Here is a 20,000-nt window from a genome sequence, read left to right as displayed (position 1 = left end):
TTTTCGTTTCATTTTCAGCCTTCGTGAACAGTGTCTGTCTCCCAGTTAGTTCAGAACCTTCCAAACGTTTCTCGAACCAAAAACTAGCGGGCACCAGCGTCTGGGCCGCTGGATGGGGCATGACGAATCCTTGTGAGCATTTCAGCTTTTAAGTTTACTGAAATCCTGGAAAATGTATTTTGTGAATGAGTTAAAATTCGCTGCCAACAGGTGTGAATGTTCATTATCGTGCCCTGGCAACCTACTGGTTAGAAATCAAATGAGCTGCTGAGCTGTAGTGTTAGTGGCCAGCTACTAATAAGAAATCGCATGAGCTGTCGAGCACTAGGTGGCCCAAGGAGGTCTACCGATAAGAAATCGGATGCAATGTTGAACTGCAGGTGTCCAGGGACGATATTGAAGCCTTCAGACTCGCTGGCCACAGCTGTGGAAAACGTGTGAACAACTGTACAGGTCTTATGGGGTTCATAGGGGAATTATATTGTGAATACTGTAGTGAATCAAACTATATAGCAAGTATTCTACCGAAAATGTTTTTGTTCAATGTTCTTTTGTCAATTTCCCTCTCTTTTCTTTTCTTTTCATTTGTGCAGATTCTAAATCTTTACCCAACGTGCTCCAGGAAGTGGAAATTACAGTCCAGGAGGATGATTTTTGTACTTTCAGGAAGAGAGACAACCCCTACGGTTCCACAGCTTTTTGTGCAGGGGGTAGAGGCAAAGATACCTGCAAGGGAGACTCGGGTAAGATTTGACCTTAACATTAAAGAATCCCTTTTTGATTTTCATACGACACTTTTTTGGTGTAGTCCCCCTCTTAATTCTAAGCGCTGAGACTTATGAGGTCATTCAGCTCTGAAAGGAATATTGAGAGTAAAGGAGATTTGAAAATTGTGACGGGGGGGGGGAACCTCGCTGTTGCACTATGAAATAATTGTCAGCAGAGGGTGGAAAGTAAGACGGAAGAAAGAGGATATGAAAAGAGGTACAGTAAAATGAAAGAAAGGGGTTGCAGCTAGGGGCCGAAGGGACGCTGCAAAGAACCTTGAGTAATGCCTACAGTGCACTGCATGAGGTGCACTAATGGCACTAACCCCCTATGGGATACCCAACCAACAAAGACCAGCAACCTTGTATCTTCAAGATTATCTCTTGTACTCGTAGAGGTAGACAAAATATTTTTTCTCACGCAGTTCTTTTCCATAGCTTTTCATATTTCTCTACAATATAATTTTGATACCAGTCAACGACTATTAACTCTAGATTCATTCTTTTTATCCAACGTTAAACTACTTTTATATTGAGTATATTCGTCTTCCATCGTGTGATTTCTGGTCTACCTCTCTATAGGTGAATAATACGGGTTCAACTTAAAAAAAAAAAAACCTACAGGCAAATTACAGAATTAGCAAGAAAGGAAACTCTACATTTGAAATTGCAGACCCATCATTAAGCAATTCTCCAGGTAACTTACAGAATCAACATATTAAAAAATCTGTCTTGTTTTCTAATGCACGACCAGTCTTTATTTTGTTCACTGACGTGGTATTAACCTTACTATGAAGCTTGCTGCCTTCACTCTTTTAAAAACAGACAGACACCCAGATAGCCAGACAGACAGACCAAGTATGGCTACCTTAACTAACCTCGCATACCGTGAACATGAACCTCACTATTTTCTTAACTTTCCTTTCCAGGTGGACCTGTTACTACCACCTATTGGGAAAATCAACGAGTCTACCTCATCGGTATAACTAGTGCTGGTTCAAGGCATTGCGGATCTTGGGGAATTTACGTCAACGTCTATCAATATGTCCCTTGGATTCTGAGTAACATGAAGATTTAGGGCGTCGATGAAAAATACTTGGTACTCGTTTTTATATGTTCTTGAACAGGCGAGAACTATGAAACGCTATTTTGCATTGTGATTTCCTGAACCTAGGAAATTACGTAAAGCTAAATTATTCTCTCTCTCTCTCTCTAGAGAACAATTTAGTTCACGCAACCAATCCACACCTCAAAGTGATAGCTCAGAACAGACTGCTTGCTCTCTGCAAAAGAGCCTCCGACCACCTGTCTTCACATGGGAGAGGCAAAGCACCCTCAAACCATGCAAAAACAAAAACAATTGTCAACACAAATGTCAAAAGAGCTAACAACTAGTGAGGAGGAGACAAGAGAAGTTGGCCTTGTTGATTTAATTTAGGCTACTTTTATTTAATTGCATTCCTGTTGCTTTAATATTAAGCTGCTTAGGCAGTAATTTGTAACTTCTCTTGTCTCCTCCTCACTGGTTGTTAGCTCGTTTGATATTTGTGTTGACAATTGTTTTTGTTTTTGCATGGTTTGAGGGTGCTTTGCCTCTCCCCTGTGAAGAGGGGTGGTCAGAGGCTCTTTTCTAGAGAACAACCAGTCTGTTCTGAGCCATCACTTCGAGGTGTGGATTGGTTGCGGCTTTTGATTGCTACTGCTTTGGCATTCGACATTTGACTTGAGGAGTTCCTGTCTTGATTTGATTGACGTCAGCTCTAATTGAATTAGCTGACCTCCTCAATACGTGGAGGTTCTGCAGTGCAGCCATCATCGCCCTTGGCTTGGTTAAACTGCCAAGGGGTCCTCTCTGTTAACCGGTAAGGTGCTCATGAACTTTGAAATCAGCAGGTTGATGTGATCACGGCATGTTGGGGGCATTACTGCTACCTGTTTAGGCCCTATAATCCCAGCCACCCTGAGATTATCTCCAGACATGGAGATCGATGTGTGGAGGAGACCTTGAAAGTTATCTAAATATTTTGGTGTTAAATTAGTGTGTAATTGGTTAGGATATTCTTTCTTTTTGACCTTCTCTTTCTTTCTGGGCCCCCCTCTTTTTGAGTATAAGTGTTTTGCCGTCTGTCCTAGTAGTGTGAGTATATTTTGATTTTATTAATTAAGGGTGTTTGGTGTTCACTTAATTAAGGTATTTTACGAGATTCAGGTGTCATTTCTGTCTAACGTCTACGTATTAAATATTAAGTGGTTTTTTCAGTGTTTGTTTGTTCCCTTTGAATCCTCTTGCACACATTAATTTATTTGGCACGATTCCACCCATTGTGGATTTTGTCGCTGTGTGGTGAATATTGGCTTAAAAAAAATTGGAAGTGTTTATTGTGTGGTGGTCAAAGAGGACATTACATATATATATATATATATATATATATATATATATATATATATATATATATATATATATATATATATATATATATATATATATACTATATATATATATATAGTATATGAAACACCATCTTTTCAAAATTATTGTCCGTACCCCGGAAAGTGCGTGAAACTAAATTATTCTCTCTCTCTCTCTCATCCCCTATAAATAGATATATATATATATATATATATATATATATATATATATATATATATATATATATATATATATTATATATATATTATATTATATATATATATATATATATATATATATATATATATATATATATATATATATATACGCTGCAGTTCTACAATATTCATAACATCGTGAGGACAGTGATTTCCTGAGAAAACTTACTCGTAACTGTATTTTTCTAAACTGTGAGAAGACTGTTACAAGTAACTGCTTTTACCATCAGAATAAAGATTTTCTGTAACTAACTACTTGCCATGTGCAAATTAGCCAAATTAGATTTTAAACCGCCATGAAACATGATTCCATTCAATAATTCACGATGTTTTGAGAGCAGTTTCTTTTCTTAAAGAAAACCTGACACCTGTGTTTTCATGAAATGAAAAATAAGGGTTCTCTTCAAACAGCTGTTCGTGTTGCCATGTACCAAGTAACCAAGAGTTTTAAACATTACATTAAGATAAAATACTTTTAATCAATGAAACTCACATCTGGTGTAAATCATAGATTAAGGAATATATTCTTAATCATTCAACCTCTGCATCTGTCTCGAATTAACCAAATGGGATTATAAATCATTTTGAAAAAAAGTTTCTTATCAATATTTCACTGTGTTTAGAGAGCAGTTTCTTTTATTAAAAAAAAAGTTCTTTATCTCTTGTCGAAAAAAGATACCTGTGTTTTATATGATGAAGAATAAATATTGTTTTAAAACAAATGCTCGTTTTCGTCATGTACCAAGCAACCGAGTTTAAACAAGATTAAACAATATATCTTAAATCATAAATTGAAGAATATATTTTTAATCACGTAACTTCTGCAGCTGATTTAATTATAGACTGGGAAATATATTTTTAATCTATCAAACGCTGTTTTTAGTTTTCTGTAAAAGAAAACTATTGAGATGGCTATTTGTCTGTCCGTCCGCTCTCCAATCTTAAAAACTACTGAGGCTACAAATTGGTATGTTGATCATCCACCCTCCAATCATCATACATACCAAACTGCAACCCTCTAACCTCAGTAGTTTTTGTTTTATTTAAGGTTAAAGTTAGTCATGACCGTGCATCTGGCACCGCAGTAAGTCCCAACAACACAAGCCACCACCGGGCCGTGGCTGAAAGTTTCATGGGCCGCGGCTGATAGTTTCATGGGCCTTGGCTGAGTTTCACACAGCACTATAAGCTGTACAAAAAACTCGATTGCGCCGAAGAAACTTCTACTAACTATATTTCTCTCTAAATGTACCCAACCCACTCTCATATTCCTCCTTTCACTATTAACTCGTACATTTTATACCTACTTATTAATTTATTTTTCTTCTCTGAAAACTGATCTCGTCTTTCTGTATTTCCAGTTAACTTCTGTTACGTCTTTCAAATGAACACCATATCATTTAGAAGCTTGAATTTCAAATCATTGGCCCTTGTGGGCTTGTTCCAAACGAATAGGGTTCATGTTCTAAATGATAATGATAATTAGTTCTTTCATTCTCCCATCCTGAACTTCCTCTACGTAATTTAATTATCTGATTGTATTTATTCAGATAATCTCCGTCGCAAACTGACTTTTACCAAATGTTTATTTGCTGTTATAACTCCGGGAACATACGAAAAAGACCAAACCGCATCTTACCAGTAATCAGCCCACCTGTAATGTAATCTAATGCCGTGCTACTCTCTGGGTAATTCCCTGCTTGAATTTTCCTAGTATTGGTTTTGTACCACTTTCTATTTGAGCCACGTGCTACAAGGATTTCTATATGACCTTTATGCCCATTATGTTCTTATTACGGAAGCGACTGACAAAGAAATGGTAAAGTTATAGGCCATCGAATGAAAATTTAAACTAGACCAGTATCAAGATTCTTACATCTGTTACTTAGAATCAGCTACCCAGAAAACCATATTGATTCGAAAATATTGTATTAAGTAATATGATGAAATAACTTCTACCTAATCAGTTGTTTTGCTCAAACATATCATCTTAACTTGCAACGGCCTTGTGTGGTTGGTTCAACGCTCCTTGATAAATCGATCCTAATTAATAATTCTTTGACGGATCTAACTTTCGTGAAAGTAACTTCGCTGTGATTTTTCATTTATATTTCCTTATACTCTCTCTCTCTCTCTCTCTCTCTCTCTCTCTCTCTCTCTCTCTCTCTCTCTCTCTCTATATATATATATATATATATATATATATATATATATATATATATATATATATATATATATATATATATATATATACATATATGTATGCGTATGTGCGTATGCATATTTCAGGCAGGAAACGCAACCGTAGAAGCGGCTCTTTCATCACTGATGGTGTGAATAACGATTTTATTATACCAAAACAATATAATGTTGATAGACTTTAAAATCATTTACAAAGCAATATCATCCGTTTTACACAGTCTCTGAGGAGCAGGTTTCTGGGGTTTTTTTTTCTACATTTCTTCTATTCTTCATCACTACAATAATAATGTATACAACGTCCATTGTAAGTTCACATTCCAAGGCTGTGAGGCAGCGGGCAGCAATAATCCTACCAGGGGTTGCGTTGCACTAGGAAGACTCCAATACCTTCCTATAGTTTGTAATATGCAAAGCAATGCAACATCCTACAACACATAAACTTCTTAATACGTATGAGCTTAATGTGCGTTCACCCTTCGTCATATAACTCTGTATTCTAAGTCCTGCTCCATGCGAAGGTCAGTTCATCAATCCATCCAAACAGGAAATTGATATCCAGTCTACTCATTAAGAAAGAACAATACCCCAGTTCAAGACTGCACTTGCTTACGAAACACGTCTAGAATAAAGAACAAGTTTCAAATGTTTTCATCGATACAACGAAAGAGCTTATTTAAGTTTTCATTTTACTGCTTTTTGCTAATTAAAAGATCTATCTGCAACGTCCCATCTTAAGAAAACCAGTTCTGTAAACGTTCGTCTACAGGGAAAGCTGGCATTTTCCCATTAGGTAAGCGATTGTCGAAGCCGAGAAAACATTCAACATTGAGCCAGACTAACGGGAAACCCCGATCACAATACGGAGCGGGTAAGCTAAGTTTGTGGCATGGGAGGCCCACAAGGCAGCAGTAGTTGGCGAGTTGACTACTCAGGGTAGGACGGGGCAAGGGGGAGCCATTTACTCTCGCAGCTTAGCAAGAGGAAGGAAGGAGGCTTGTCTCTGATTTCACTCACAGGTAAGGCAGAAGGTTCCCTTACTAATCTACCTGTTCAGTTAACAAGGTACCAAGCCAATTTTATTTTAAGAGTGCATTCGTCATATCGAAAGTCTCTGTGAGTGAAATAAACCGAATTCGTAGACCACGTCAGTAACAAGAAGCCACGGTTGTGGATGTTAACATTTACAAGTGAAAACGTTCCAGATGATCGCCAGCGAGTGGTTGGTGCTTGAAGGACGCGGTAGCTGCTGTTTTCTTTAAAACACGAAAACATTTAGATTAGCTTATTTACAATGTCCAGGATAAACGTTCCTGAGAGCACATCCCTTTGTTGATCAGTCTGGAAGCTGGAGAAGAGAAACCAGTTTTTGTCTTCGCGTTTCTGGACGTGACTAGTTTAGCACGGGTTTGCAGTGACAAAAAATTTGCGTCGTTTACGAAAACAATGAAGCCGGACGCTGAATGGGAGTGATGTGATTCTGGTCGAATTATAAAGGGGAATGCCTATCAAAGTGGAAAATTGTCATCAATAAATACATCACACGGGAGCAGATGCGTATGTGAACTTGACCAAAAATTACGCGTGACCAGTACAGAAGACGAAAGAGAAAACTGAGTTGTCTAGAACACCGAAAGTATCAACAGCAAACATCCAAAATGGATCAGATGATGCTGGAAACTAGCAAGAAGAACGCTTAACGAATGCAATGCACACACACATATATATATATATATATATATATATATATATATATATATATATATATATATATATATATATATAATCAATGCTTCTAAACGTCCTTTAATATCCAATTCGCTCTACCTCGAAATAATATATTTTTCGTATATGTTACATCGAAGGGGAATGTTTTAGTTGCTTATTATCAACAAAAAAATTCCCCTTCGGTAACATATATGAAAATATATTATTTCCCAGGTAGAGCCAAGTGTATATTAAAGGACGTTTGTAGCTTACTGATTGTATATGAATCACGGTGATGTGATAAAAATTCATATATATATATGTGTGAGTATATATGAATATGTGTACATATGAATATATATTTATACATACATACATACATACATAAAGGCGTACATGTATATATACGTATATATACATACATATATGCATATACTAAATATATGTGTGTGTCTGTATAAATATATGTGTGCGAGAGTGTGTGTGTGTGTGTGTGTTTGTGTTTTTGCGTGTGCATGTGTGTGTGTATAAACTATTTATTTATCCGTTTGTTTCAAACATAATGGTTTGATTGGCGTAGGTCAGAGGGCCTCACTAAAGGTACTGTGACGATACAATGTCCTTGAAGGGGGTGACCTTAGTGGCGCTACGATTTCGCACCGGGAATTTGACCGAAAAGAGGAGAAAGAGAAGTGAAGGTACAGATCATGAATGATGCAGCGAGTTACTTGGAAAAGTACAGAGAAATAAGTAGCGCCTTGTTGGCCTTGGCAAAGATGAATACCAATTTGATCGACAGAGAGACTGAGTTCCAGTCTTGAATGTTGGTTATGGGAACCCTTATTATTATTATTATTATTATTATTATTATTATTATTATTATTATTATTATTATTATTATTATTATTATTCTTATTATTATTATTCAGTAGATGAAACCTATTCATATGGAACAAGCCCACTATAGGGGCCACTGACTTGAGATTCAAGCTTCTAAAGAATATTAATGTGTTCATTAGGAAGAAGTAAGAGGAAGCAAAGGGAAATACAAAAAGAAGATATCTCACTTATCTATCTATCTATCTATCTAGCTCTTTATCTATCTATTTATTCATCTGTCTATATGTCTCAATGCAACTAAACACGAACCTAACTTCTTGTGATTTAAAATTCAGATCATACATAACTTGAGAAACCAATATAGCTTGCCAGAGAGTACGTCACTCTCCCGCGGCAATCTATCCAGATCAGAAGCACCAATATGAGAGAGAGAGAGAGAGAGAGAGAGAGAGAGAGAGAGAGAGAGAGAGAGAGAGAGAGAGAGAGAGAGAGAGAGAACTGGCAAGATGAAACGTACTGTGTTAGTTACACTGGAGAGTAAGCTCAGTATAGGACCCCTCAGAAATCGGTTCAGTGTTAATAGAGGTGAATAATATTGCAAGAGTGCATCAATAGGCATTAGAAGAGGTAAGACAATCACAAACAAGGAATAAAAAACTGATAATAAATAAAAGACACCAAAGAGCATTGCCTGAGTCACACCCACGAAGTATGACAGGATGTGACCTTGGTGTGTATAGAATGATGATGTAGAGGAGAAAAAGTGGAGACTGACCCGTCCTACGAATTAGACCATAAGGAGAAAATGAAATGCTTCTTCAGGGAGTCAGGTTAACTGGAAATTTTCTGAACGAATGATTTCAGTAACCGAAATATTTCGATGAGAAGCTTGATGTAACGAGTTTGAAATGAAGCTAGTGAAAAATATCTGAGCTGAAAAAATGAAAAATAGGAGAAACGGCTATTCAGTAAATTGAATAAGCGAGAAAGAAGCAGTAACAATGAAGAATATACCTAAAGAGTATAACTGCTACATGTGCAGGTGTGCAGGAAGGAGGGGAAATGCTGGCCATGGCAATGGGAGTGGTCGTGGAATGGTTGATCTATATGGTAAAGGTGAATGAACGGACTTAACAAAGAAGCCATTCTTTTCGAAGGTTTTCTTTTCTGAGACGTGTCAAATCCAGGAGTGGACTGGAAAGCCACGAGTCGAATGGGACCAGCAGACTCCATTGGAAAGCAATGGCTACTTAAGCTCTTAGTTTTTCTTTCGGTTTTGGTTCTTGAAAAGAAATCATATCTGTCTTTTTGGCTATAAGACATGGGTGTTCTATTATATGACTAAGGATATATATATATATATATATATATATATATATATATATATATATATATATATATATATATATATATATATATATATATAAATATATATATATATATATATATATATATAAATATATATATATATATATATATATATATATATATATATATTTATATGTATATATACCTGTATATATATATACATACATAACGTACATATATATATATATATATATATATATATATATATATATATATATATATATATATATTCTATTTATATATATATATATATATATATATATATATATATATATATATATATATCACATTACCACAGGTGAAAAATAAGGTCCTGACTGGTTTCGAATTTATTTCCAAGCCATTGACGAAGGATTGATACAAAAATTAATCACGTTCTGAAGTTATTATAATCATATATGTAGGCCTATATATATGTATGTGTATGTGTATGTGTGTGTGTGTGTGTGTGTGTGTGTGTGTGTGTGTGTGTGTGTGTGTGTGTGTGTGTGTGTGTGTGTGTGTGTGTAAGTATAAAACAACCAGAAGAAAATGAAACAAGGTTGTAAATTCTGACAGGTGTTGGCTTTACTGCTAAGCCATCTTCGGAGGACTCCTCTGAAGATGGCTTAGCAATAAAGCCAACACCAGTCAGGATTTACATCCTGTTTTTTTTTTTCTGTGGTTGTTATATATATATATATATATATATATATATATATATATATATATATATATATATATATATATATATATATATATATATATATATAGGCCTATATATATCCCTGGTTGTGTAATGAAACAACAACGTCTTTTCAGTGGAAAAGAAAGACATGAGTTCTCTCAAAGGCAAAAAAAAAAAAAAAAAAAAAAACAGAAAGAAAAAATAAAAGTTGAACTAATCATTGCTCTTCAGTGTAACTTGCTGGTCCTATTCACTCCCCCTATGCAAAAGAAAGCAATAAACCAACAGCATGACAAAAGCCAGTGTGAATGAAACCTTCAACTTCTAGATTTCTTGTTGTTTTTGGATTCAACTTCGCTGCAGTTCGAATCTGGCAAAGAAAAAAAGGAAAGTCTTCCCTCTCACCCAGGATTCATTGCTGCTGTCGAATAAATTAATCGAATCCTTTCGCTGGGAAGGAAATGACTCAGTTTCCTCGCGAGTTTCAGAGAACTGTTGGTAATGCCTCTCCTTGCGGCATCTTGAGAAACCTTAGTGGAGATCTGAGGATTGCCACTTGCAAGGAGACAGACAGGCAAACAGACATGCAGGCAAACAGACAGACAGGCAAACAGACATGCAGACAAACAGACAGACAGACAGACCTGGAGTTGAGTGTGCTTGTCACGTCGCTTGTTATCCGTTATTCTGCCCTAGTAAAGGACGCAACGCATTCAACTGAAGGCATTTTGCCTTTCACAACTGGTGACAGTAAAATGGTCAAAACTGTGCTTCTAGGTTATATTCCTTGGTGATTTGTCAGAATATACATAATACATAATTATGTTTATACAATGTCATCTCTTTTTACATTATCTTCAGAGAAATGAGATTACGATACGCGAATCACAAAAAACAAGAGAGGAACAAAATTGTAAAAATCCTCAAATTTAAAATGAAAACGGAAAATATAAAAAAAATGTCAACATTTCTATTGATATTTGAATAACTACCAATGACTTGTACAGTAGACACGTAGAAGACAATGTTCATTGTTTAATAGTTCTAAAATTCAAAGGAAATCCCCCTTGCACAATTACGTTCGACCATCGCATACGCTTTCGTCTGTATATTTTGATTCATATATATACATATGTATATACATATACATATAGATAGATATAGATAAATATATGTGTGTGTGTGTGTGTGTTTGCATTAAGTGATATGAAACAGACCAAAAGAAAAATTACGAAACATAAGAAAACAAAAAAGACACAAAAACAAAAAAGGTGAAGAAGACACGCCAAACTAATAAGCCAGGCTGCGTCACATCCGGTGCCTTCTCCCTGCGAACATTCATGACAGCCCTACTTTTCCCACTAAGTGTCATTACAGCCCTACTTTTCCCACTAAGTGTCATTCTTCGTCACGGTAAGAACAAAGACGAAAAAGATAACGAAAAAAAGCTATTGAACATAAAATAGAAGAAATACGGTAACCGAAGTTAACTTTTTTATGTTTGAAACTGTTCCTCAGATTTTAAGTGTGTGAACTCGTCAACCTTTTATAACGACTGATTTTCCATAATTACGTGCCATAATTACGTTGCATTTAAAGATAAAATTTAGGCCAAAGGCCTAGCGCTGGGACCTATGAGGTCATTCAGCGTTGAAAGGGAAATTGGGAGTAAAGAAGGTTTGAAAGGTGTAACAGGAGGAAAACCTCAAAGCAGTTGCACGATGAAACAATTGTTAGGAGAGGGTGGAAAGCCAACTGCAAGAAAGATATGAACGGAGGTACAGCAAAAGGAATGAAAGGCCACGACGACTTCATGTAGGCCTATTTCAGTTATACTTGCCAAGTGACAACGCCTCTTTTCAACGATCTTAACAAACGCGTTGTGAATATCACAATTACATACGTATCTAGTAAACAGTGACCAGTAAATTCTATTTAAGTAAATAGAAGTGGGTCACTGGGTAGCTGTTTCCTAGTACATTTAATCTATTTAAAGTTTATTCATTTGTTAATTCATATTTTTTTCAAATAACTGATCTCCGTATTCATATCGAACAAGCCCTTGTGGGCTTGTTCGATATGAATACGGTTCATCTTCTGAATAATAATAATAATAATAATAATAATAATAATAATAATAATAATAATAATAATAATAATAATAATAATAATAATAATAATAGCAAAAGGTAAGTGACGCATTATGAATGTATTTAAATAACATTTGGAAAAATAATTGAAATATATCATCCATGAATAGGTACAACTATAAACCATTCTCTCTCTCTCTCTCTCTCTCTCTCTCTCTCTCTCTCTCTCTCTCTCTCTCTCTAGAATCCCATATATTTTGGCAAAACAAAGTTTATCACTTTAACTTATATTAAAAAGGTACAATTTTCCTCGAGATTCTAAAAAAAAAAAAACTTCTCCCACAAAGAATCGACAGATGCTTAAGAAAAAAAGCCCCGATGAAGCTGCCATAGTCACGCTTCCTACCTTTATTTGTTTTTTTCTCTTATGAAGACGACGAAAAAATTCTGTCAGACTATATGGTACAGGTCATTGCCATTGTATGTGCTTCATTGTTTCAAGAAAACTATGAATATCTTATCTATCTATCTATCTATCTATCTATCTATCTACCTATCTATCTATCTATCTGTTTATCTATCTATCTATCTATCTATCTGTTTACCTATCTATCTGTTTATCTATCTATCTATCTATCTATTTATCTATTTATCTATTTATCTATCTATCTATCTATCTATCTATCTATCTATCTATCTATCTATCTATCTATCTATCTATCTATCTATCTATCTATCTATCTGTTTGTTTGTGTGTGTGTCTGTCTATCTATCTGTCTGTCTATCTGTCTGTCTACCTATCTATCTATCTATCTATCTGTCTATCTTCTAATTCTTGATATACAAAAAGTTCGTAATCAGGAATATATGGATGAGTATAAATTTGTTGGACCCACAAGCATGTTCTTCATAAGTTACATCATATCTAACATGTCCTGTTGTACAAAGAACATAAGAACTTTTTAAGTTAGGTTTCTCGAGTGTATTTCAAAATTATTCTTGAAAAGCCAAGAGCTAAGAAACTTGATCAAACGTTACACCTTTACGTGCTGGTAAACAAGCTTAACTTAGTCTTAGTCCAGTTTCAACTTGACAGGGATTGTGCTAATTAATAAAAACAATATGACAAAGAATATTATAATAATAATAATAATAATAATAATAATAATAATAATAATAATAATAATAATAATAATAATAATAATAATAATAATAATAATATCCTTCAACGAACTTAGAAGGAACTTAAAATCTGAATATTTAGTAAACTGGTCTTTTCTTTTCAGAAAGGCCATGCGTATTTTCACGGTAATTCTGTGGCTGACGCCATACATAATTCTTCAAGGGAGTACACAGACACTCAATGGAGGTAAGTTTCAGAATTTGGGATCGTTTGGACCTATTTTCATGTTTAGTCGATTTATTTCCATGAAAACAAGCATATGTAACTTTGTTTGTTTGTTTGTTTGTTTGTTTGTTTGTATGTATGTATGTATGTATGTTATATATATATATATATATATATATATATATATATATATATATATATATATATATATATATATATATATATATATATATATATATATATATATATATATATATATATATATATATATATGTATATATGTACAGTACATATATATGTACATATATATACAGTATATATGTATACACACACACATATATATATTTATATATATATATATATATATATATATATATATATATATATATATATATTATATAGCTATATATTATATATATATATATATACATATATATGTGTTCATATATATGTGTAAAATATATTATATGGATAGATACACATACATGAATACTGTTGCATGATTTCCAATTGATGACCAATATAAAGAAGAGAGAGATAGTGCCTAAAATTTCTCTGTCTATCTGCTAAATATCGTATTTTATTCATGAAACTACTGTCAGATTACAGGTACATGCCCACTGATAATTCAGCCATTTACAATAAGAAAGACAAGACTAAAATTCCTATTTCCCTGTCTAAAGGTCTAATATCTCGCAAGTTGCAATTACATTTCACAAGCTGCAAAATTGACCCACCGGCAGAAACTGTCTTAAGGGCTGCAATGATATCTTACAGACTGCAATTACATTTTATAGGTTGTAGTGATGTCACACAGGTTGCAATTATATCTGAAAGGATGCAATTATACCTTGAAGGTTGCAGTTACATCGTGAGGGCTGTAAATACATTTTAAAGGTGGCAATTACACTTTACAGGTTGCAATGAAATGATCCTTTCCAGGTTGCAATTATATTTTACATGTTGAAATTCTACCTAAACGCCTGCAATTACATCTTAAAGGACTTGTAATTTCCACAGTGGTCCCGTGGATGAAGTATACAATAAACCCTCCAGTGAAAATAAAAGGAAATGGTACCAAGACTTTCAACTTTTATTCCAAAGTCATCTTCAGGGTACTAAACAGAGTTAAGAAGATAACGTATACAAGAAAGCAATATGGGGTCAAAGGTAACAATAAAATATGTCAACAAGCTATTTAAGTATGTAAACAACATTCTCCAAAAAACAAAGACATACTTGTTAAAAAGCTTTATTCTTAAGGATGCAAGAGTAAAACAAGCTGTTAGATTTTTTACAAACAGATAGTTTTGTACTGGTATTTGTAGTAATTACATATTTCCACTAAGTGTGTCTTTGTTTTTTGAAGAATGTTGTTTACATACTTAAATAGCTTGTTGACATATTTTATTGTTATCTTTGACCCCATATTGCTTTCTTGTGTTTGGTATTTTCTTAACTCTGTTTAGTACCCGGAAGATGACTTTAGAATAAAAGTTGAAAGTCTTGGTACCATTTTCTTTTTATTTTCACGTGAGGACTTGTTATATCTTAAAGGACGTAATTATATTTTAAAGGTGCAAATATATCTCACATGTTGCAATTATACCTTAAAGGCTGTCATTATATTTATATTTACAACTATATCTTACACGTATTTTATAAGCGCAAAATATCTTACATGTTGCAATTATACCTTAAAGGCTGTAATTCTATTTCATAGGTGCAAAATATCTTGCATGTTGCAATTATACCTTAAAGGCTGTGATTATATTTGTAGGTGCAACTGTATCTTACATGTTGCAATTATACCCTCAAGGTTAAAATTATATGCTAAAGGCTGTAATATATTTTAAAGGTGGAACTATACACATATCTTACACGTTGCAATGATACATTATATTTTACAACTATATCTTACTTGCTGCAATTATACCGTAAAAGCTGCAATTGCATCTTCAAAGTTTAATTATATTTCAAAGGTTATATCTAAAGTTTGCAATGACATCTTGCAGAATGCACCGCTCCTGACGGACGCCGGGGGACTTGCATCTCCATCCTCAAGTGCCCGCCTCTAAGGCAGCTCCTCATTCAGATCGGACTGGGCAATGCCCCATTCAGCGAGCTTCGAAAGTTAGTCGGTCTGAGGTTTTCGTTCAGGAGTTATTCCAAAGTTGCGTTCTTATAGTTCCTATCAAGGAAGGTAGTAAACGGCTTTTGGATAGCCAATAAGATTCTATTTTTTTTTTTTTTTTTTTTTTTGGAGGGTGGGAGAGAAGTCTCGTGATGTTGGGGGCCGGGGGGTGGGAATTAAGGGGAGATTGAGGTTGGAATGCTCCCATCGCCCCAAGGCCTAAAAAGCTGATTAAATTGGAAAGGAGACAGACGAGGCCTAAACTACGTCACAGGAATAGATCCGCCTCTTGAAAGATGGAAGATAGCAGAAATCAGCATAACAACGGAGATTCCACAAGCTGGATATCATAATAAACAAAGGGAATTTCTTTAACACCTTTGAATCAATTTGCAGTAAAGACAGTTGTCAGGCAAAGGTAAAAAAGTTAATTTCTTTACACCTTCGAATCCCCTCTCGGTAAAAAACAGTTATTAGGCAAATGTATATAAGTTTGTTTTACACCACTGAATCGGTTTTCAGTAAAAGACAGTTGTCAGGCAAAGGTAAAAAAGGGAATTTATTTTACACTTCTGAATTGCCTTTCGGTAAAAGACAGTTGTTAGGCAAGGGTGAACGACTGAATTTATTTGACACCTTTGAATCGCCTCTCGATAAAAGACAGGCGAGTACAAAGAGTCGTCCTAGATCTTAATGCAAACTCTTCTTTTCAGGACCATTTGTCTTCTTGACAAGGAGCCTTACGTATGCTGCGTTCCTGACTCGAACTCTGCTGATTCATTCAATGTACTGCCACAACCCAACCCTTTCCCGCCTCCTACGAGGGAAGAGGTAAGTAACAGTACCTGCAGGTCATTCAGAAATGAGATGAATTTGGTGCTTTCCTTTGTGTATGAAAATCGGGGTTTACACAACGAGCTAATGATACCTGTCATATGTACGGGACTAGAGGTACTTCATTCATTTATTCGGCATGCTGCTCTTAATAAAACTTCATATTAACAGTAAAGGCGAGGACACAAATTGCACCAAAATATTTGCAATCGATACCGGATTTGATGGTGGCAAAGAAAGAGTATGTTGAGACTGAGGTAGCCATTTTTAAATATGGCCTAACAGCTTTTTCTTAATTATCTGTCCTATTTGTTCAGGATGCTGTTACCTATGGAGAATAGAATGGGGAATTTAGGTCAAAGGCCGAGAGCTGGGGCCTATGAGGTCATTCAGCGCTGAAAGGGAAACTGACATTGAGAACGTTTGAAAGGTGTAACAGGAGGAAAACCTCGCAGTTGCACTATGAAAAAAATTGCTTGAGAAGGTGAAAAATCAGATGGAATAAAATATGAACGGAGTTACAGTAAAAGGAATGAATGAGATTGCAGCTAGGGGCCGAAGGGACGCTGCAAAGACCCTTAAGTAATGCCTACCGTGCAACTTACTGCCCCTACGGGATTGTTACCTATGATTAATGTCTGATTCCTTTGCCGAATGGCTAAAACTAATTAACCTATCACAGATCGTTTAGTGAAGGCACCATACGTGACAAGGTCACCATTAATTTTGTAAGGGTACACATCAATGAGTTTTCTGTCTGATGGTGAAAATTCAGAATGATGCTCTGAACAGAATTAAAATCCCATCTAATATTCTAATAGGTCTGGAAACATCGTGATACCAGTGTCTCTTTTACTGTTAAAGGGTATTTAACAAAAGATAGATGGCTACATACAATCAAAGGAAAAAAAGTGTCTTTATCAGGTAAGAAAACGAAGCCAGCTATGTGTATAACATTATAAATATCATGATTTTACCATATTTCACCCATAGGGATAATAAACTTATATGATGATAATGTAGGAGGCTTAACGAAGACACTGATACTGCAAAACAGTTTTAGATGGTAGTAAGTTGAGGGAAGAATAACCTACTCTCAAGAATAGCCTATTAGTAGATAATATCTATTATTCAAGTTTCTTCCCTTTTGAAAATAAATTGTTTTGTAGAAATGTTGGAATCTCTGTTAACATTCGTATTCAATCTTTTATAACTAGATATAAATATTAATATGAATATAAATATAAACATATATATATATATATATATCTATATATATATATATATATATATATATATATATATGAATGTCTTTCATTGTAATACCACAGTATAATATGAAGATAAAAAGGCCCATAAAACACTATTTGAACGTTGCAACCATATATTTCGAGCACTCCCTTCTGTGCCCCTGTTCACTGGTAAAATATGGACAGAGGAAATGTTACAAGAGTATATATACAAAGCATATGCAGGTGTAGCATTAAGTCTCCGATGGTGTGCAGGTGACCGTTTCCCAAGAAGGAGGGTAAATAAACAATTCCCTTGTGGTTTTTGGCCTCATTAACTCCCGTCTGGCGATGCGTCTGGTAGTCATGTTTCCTGAAACACCTGCTTGAGAAGAGGCCTGAGGATTAACCCGTTGATGTCATCTGTTTCCAATGTCTTCCTGACAAGTTCATATTGTTGGTTTGATTGATGATAGCAGATTCCAGCATCTTTCTTTTGTATGGACAGTTACTTTTGAAAATCAGCTCAGCCCCTCTCCAATTTATGGGATGCGCTTTATCCCTGATATGTAGTAAAATCCCCAAACTCTCTGAAACATACTGTACTGATCTTTTGTGCTCTACTAGTCTTAGCGAGAGGGATCTACCTGTCTCCCCCACGTAAATCTCATTACAATTGCTGCACGGAATCTTGTAAACTCCGGCTTCTTCCCCTTTTTTACTTAAGTATACGTTAATGAGCGAGCTCCCGATGGATTTGGGATAATGGAAAATAAAAGGATTGTTAGACTTGAGTTGTTCTGTGGCTTTTTGGATGTTTTCGTAGTATGGAAGCTTTATTTTGTTGTTAAAATCTATTTGTCACGTGTGAGTGGGACCTCTTTCATATTTAAATTATCAAAATGGCTTGCATACCTGTTATCACCCTTTCTAGGAACCTTCTTATCCTCCCACGCCAAACATGCAGAGGATTTTATAAAGAAATTTAATAGTTTAAACATCCCCTCAAAAAACATCAAATTGCTCAGCCTAGACATCGAGTCATCATTTACTAAAGTCCCGATCGCCGACGTGCTGTCTTTTTTAAAGAGGAAGTTACAACCATATGAAGACCACTTTCCTCTTGGCACGGATAAAACTCTAAAACTAATCAACCTCTGTGTAAGTAACACCTGTTTTCTTTCAATGGTAATTTTTACAAACAAAAATTTGCCTGTAGCATGGGCAGTCCCCTATCACCCCTTTTAGCAAACTTGTACATGGAATATTTCGAAAGAGAAATTCTGTCATCTATCAAACCCCATAACATGATCTGACTTAGATACATAGGTAATATTTTTACTTTCTGGGACATTAGCTGGGGAGACTTTAATGAATTTTTTAATAGACTAAATTCACTAGTTCCGACCATAAAATTCAAAACAGAATGGGAAAAGGACGGAATATTGCCGTTCCTAGATGTACTGATCATGAGAGAACAGAACAGATATGCTTTCACAGTATATAGGAAACCCACTTTCGCTGTTTCCTATATTCACTTCTTAAGTTACTACGATGCCTCCGTAAAGCTCATGGTAGGGTGCAGCTTACGCCTGAGGGGCTAGAATTTGTCCAAATGGTTAACTAGATAAAGAATTCAACATGATCCGCTGACACCTAACTCAACTGCTCTATCCAACACACATTATCGAGAGGCCTGTTAACAAAGCGAATAAAATATACTACAGAGGTCTCACTCACAATGGACAAATGGATTTTAACAATAAAATAAAGCTTCCGTACGACGAAAACATCCAAAAAGCCACAGAACAACTAAGGTCTAATAATCCTTTTATTTTCCATTATCCCAAGAAGGGGAAGAAGCCGGAATTGACAAGATTCCGTGCAGCAATTGTAATGAGATTTACGTGGGGAGATGGGTAGATCCCTCTCGCTAAGATTAGTAGAGGACAAAAGATCAGTACGGTATGCTTCAGAGAGTTTGGGGATTTTCCTACATATCAGAGATAAAGCCCATTCCATAAATTGGAGCGGGACGGAGCTGGTTTTCAAAAGCAGCTGTCCATACAAAAGAAAGATGCTGGAATCTGCTATCATCAATCAAACCAACAATATGAACTTGTCAGGAGGGCACTGGATATTGGATGACATCGACAGGTTAACCCTCAGGCCTCTTCTCAAGCAGGTGT

At 35.3% G+C, this 20,000-nt stretch overlaps 2 protein-coding genes across 3 annotated transcripts in view; both read left to right on the top strand.

The window, feature by feature from the left end:
• Positions 1 to 3,021, top strand: part of LOC136848213 (CLIP domain-containing serine protease B4-like) — a 16,813-nt gene extending 13,792 nt beyond the window's left edge. The window contains exons 8-10 of the mRNA XM_067120547.1: positions 19 to 132; positions 594 to 743; positions 1,697 to 3,021. Of these exons, the coding sequence (XP_066976648.1) occupies positions 19 to 132; positions 594 to 743; positions 1,697 to 1,845 (413 nt within the window). The 3' untranslated portion in view covers positions 1,846 to 3,021. The remainder of the gene's footprint in view (positions 1 to 18; positions 133 to 593; positions 744 to 1,696) is intronic.
• A 3,443-nt stretch (positions 3,022 to 6,464) lies between these two features.
• LOC136848210 (venom protease-like) overlaps positions 6,465 to 20,000 on the top strand; it is a 24,476-nt gene continuing 10,940 nt past the window's right edge. The window contains exons 1-4 of one of the 2 annotated variants that reach the window (XM_067120541.1): positions 6,465 to 6,613; positions 13,553 to 13,635; positions 15,630 to 15,747; positions 16,462 to 16,579. In XM_067120541.1, coding sequence (XP_066976642.1) covers positions 13,560 to 13,635; positions 15,630 to 15,747; positions 16,462 to 16,579 — 312 coding nt within the window. In that variant the 5' untranslated portion in view covers positions 6,465 to 6,613; positions 13,553 to 13,559. The remainder of the gene's footprint in view (positions 6,614 to 13,552; positions 13,636 to 15,629; positions 15,748 to 16,461; positions 16,580 to 20,000) is intronic. The other variant, XM_067120542.1, reaches the window with a different exon arrangement.

The sequence above is a fragment of the Macrobrachium rosenbergii genome, chromosome 18 (genome assembly GCF_040412425.1).
Source record: "Macrobrachium rosenbergii isolate ZJJX-2024 chromosome 18, ASM4041242v1, whole genome shotgun sequence".
Lineage (NCBI taxonomy): Eukaryota > Metazoa > Arthropoda > Malacostraca > Decapoda > Palaemonidae > Macrobrachium > Macrobrachium rosenbergii.
Note: the sequence above shows the minus strand (reverse complement) of the source record. Positions and strands in the feature narration are given on the sequence as shown.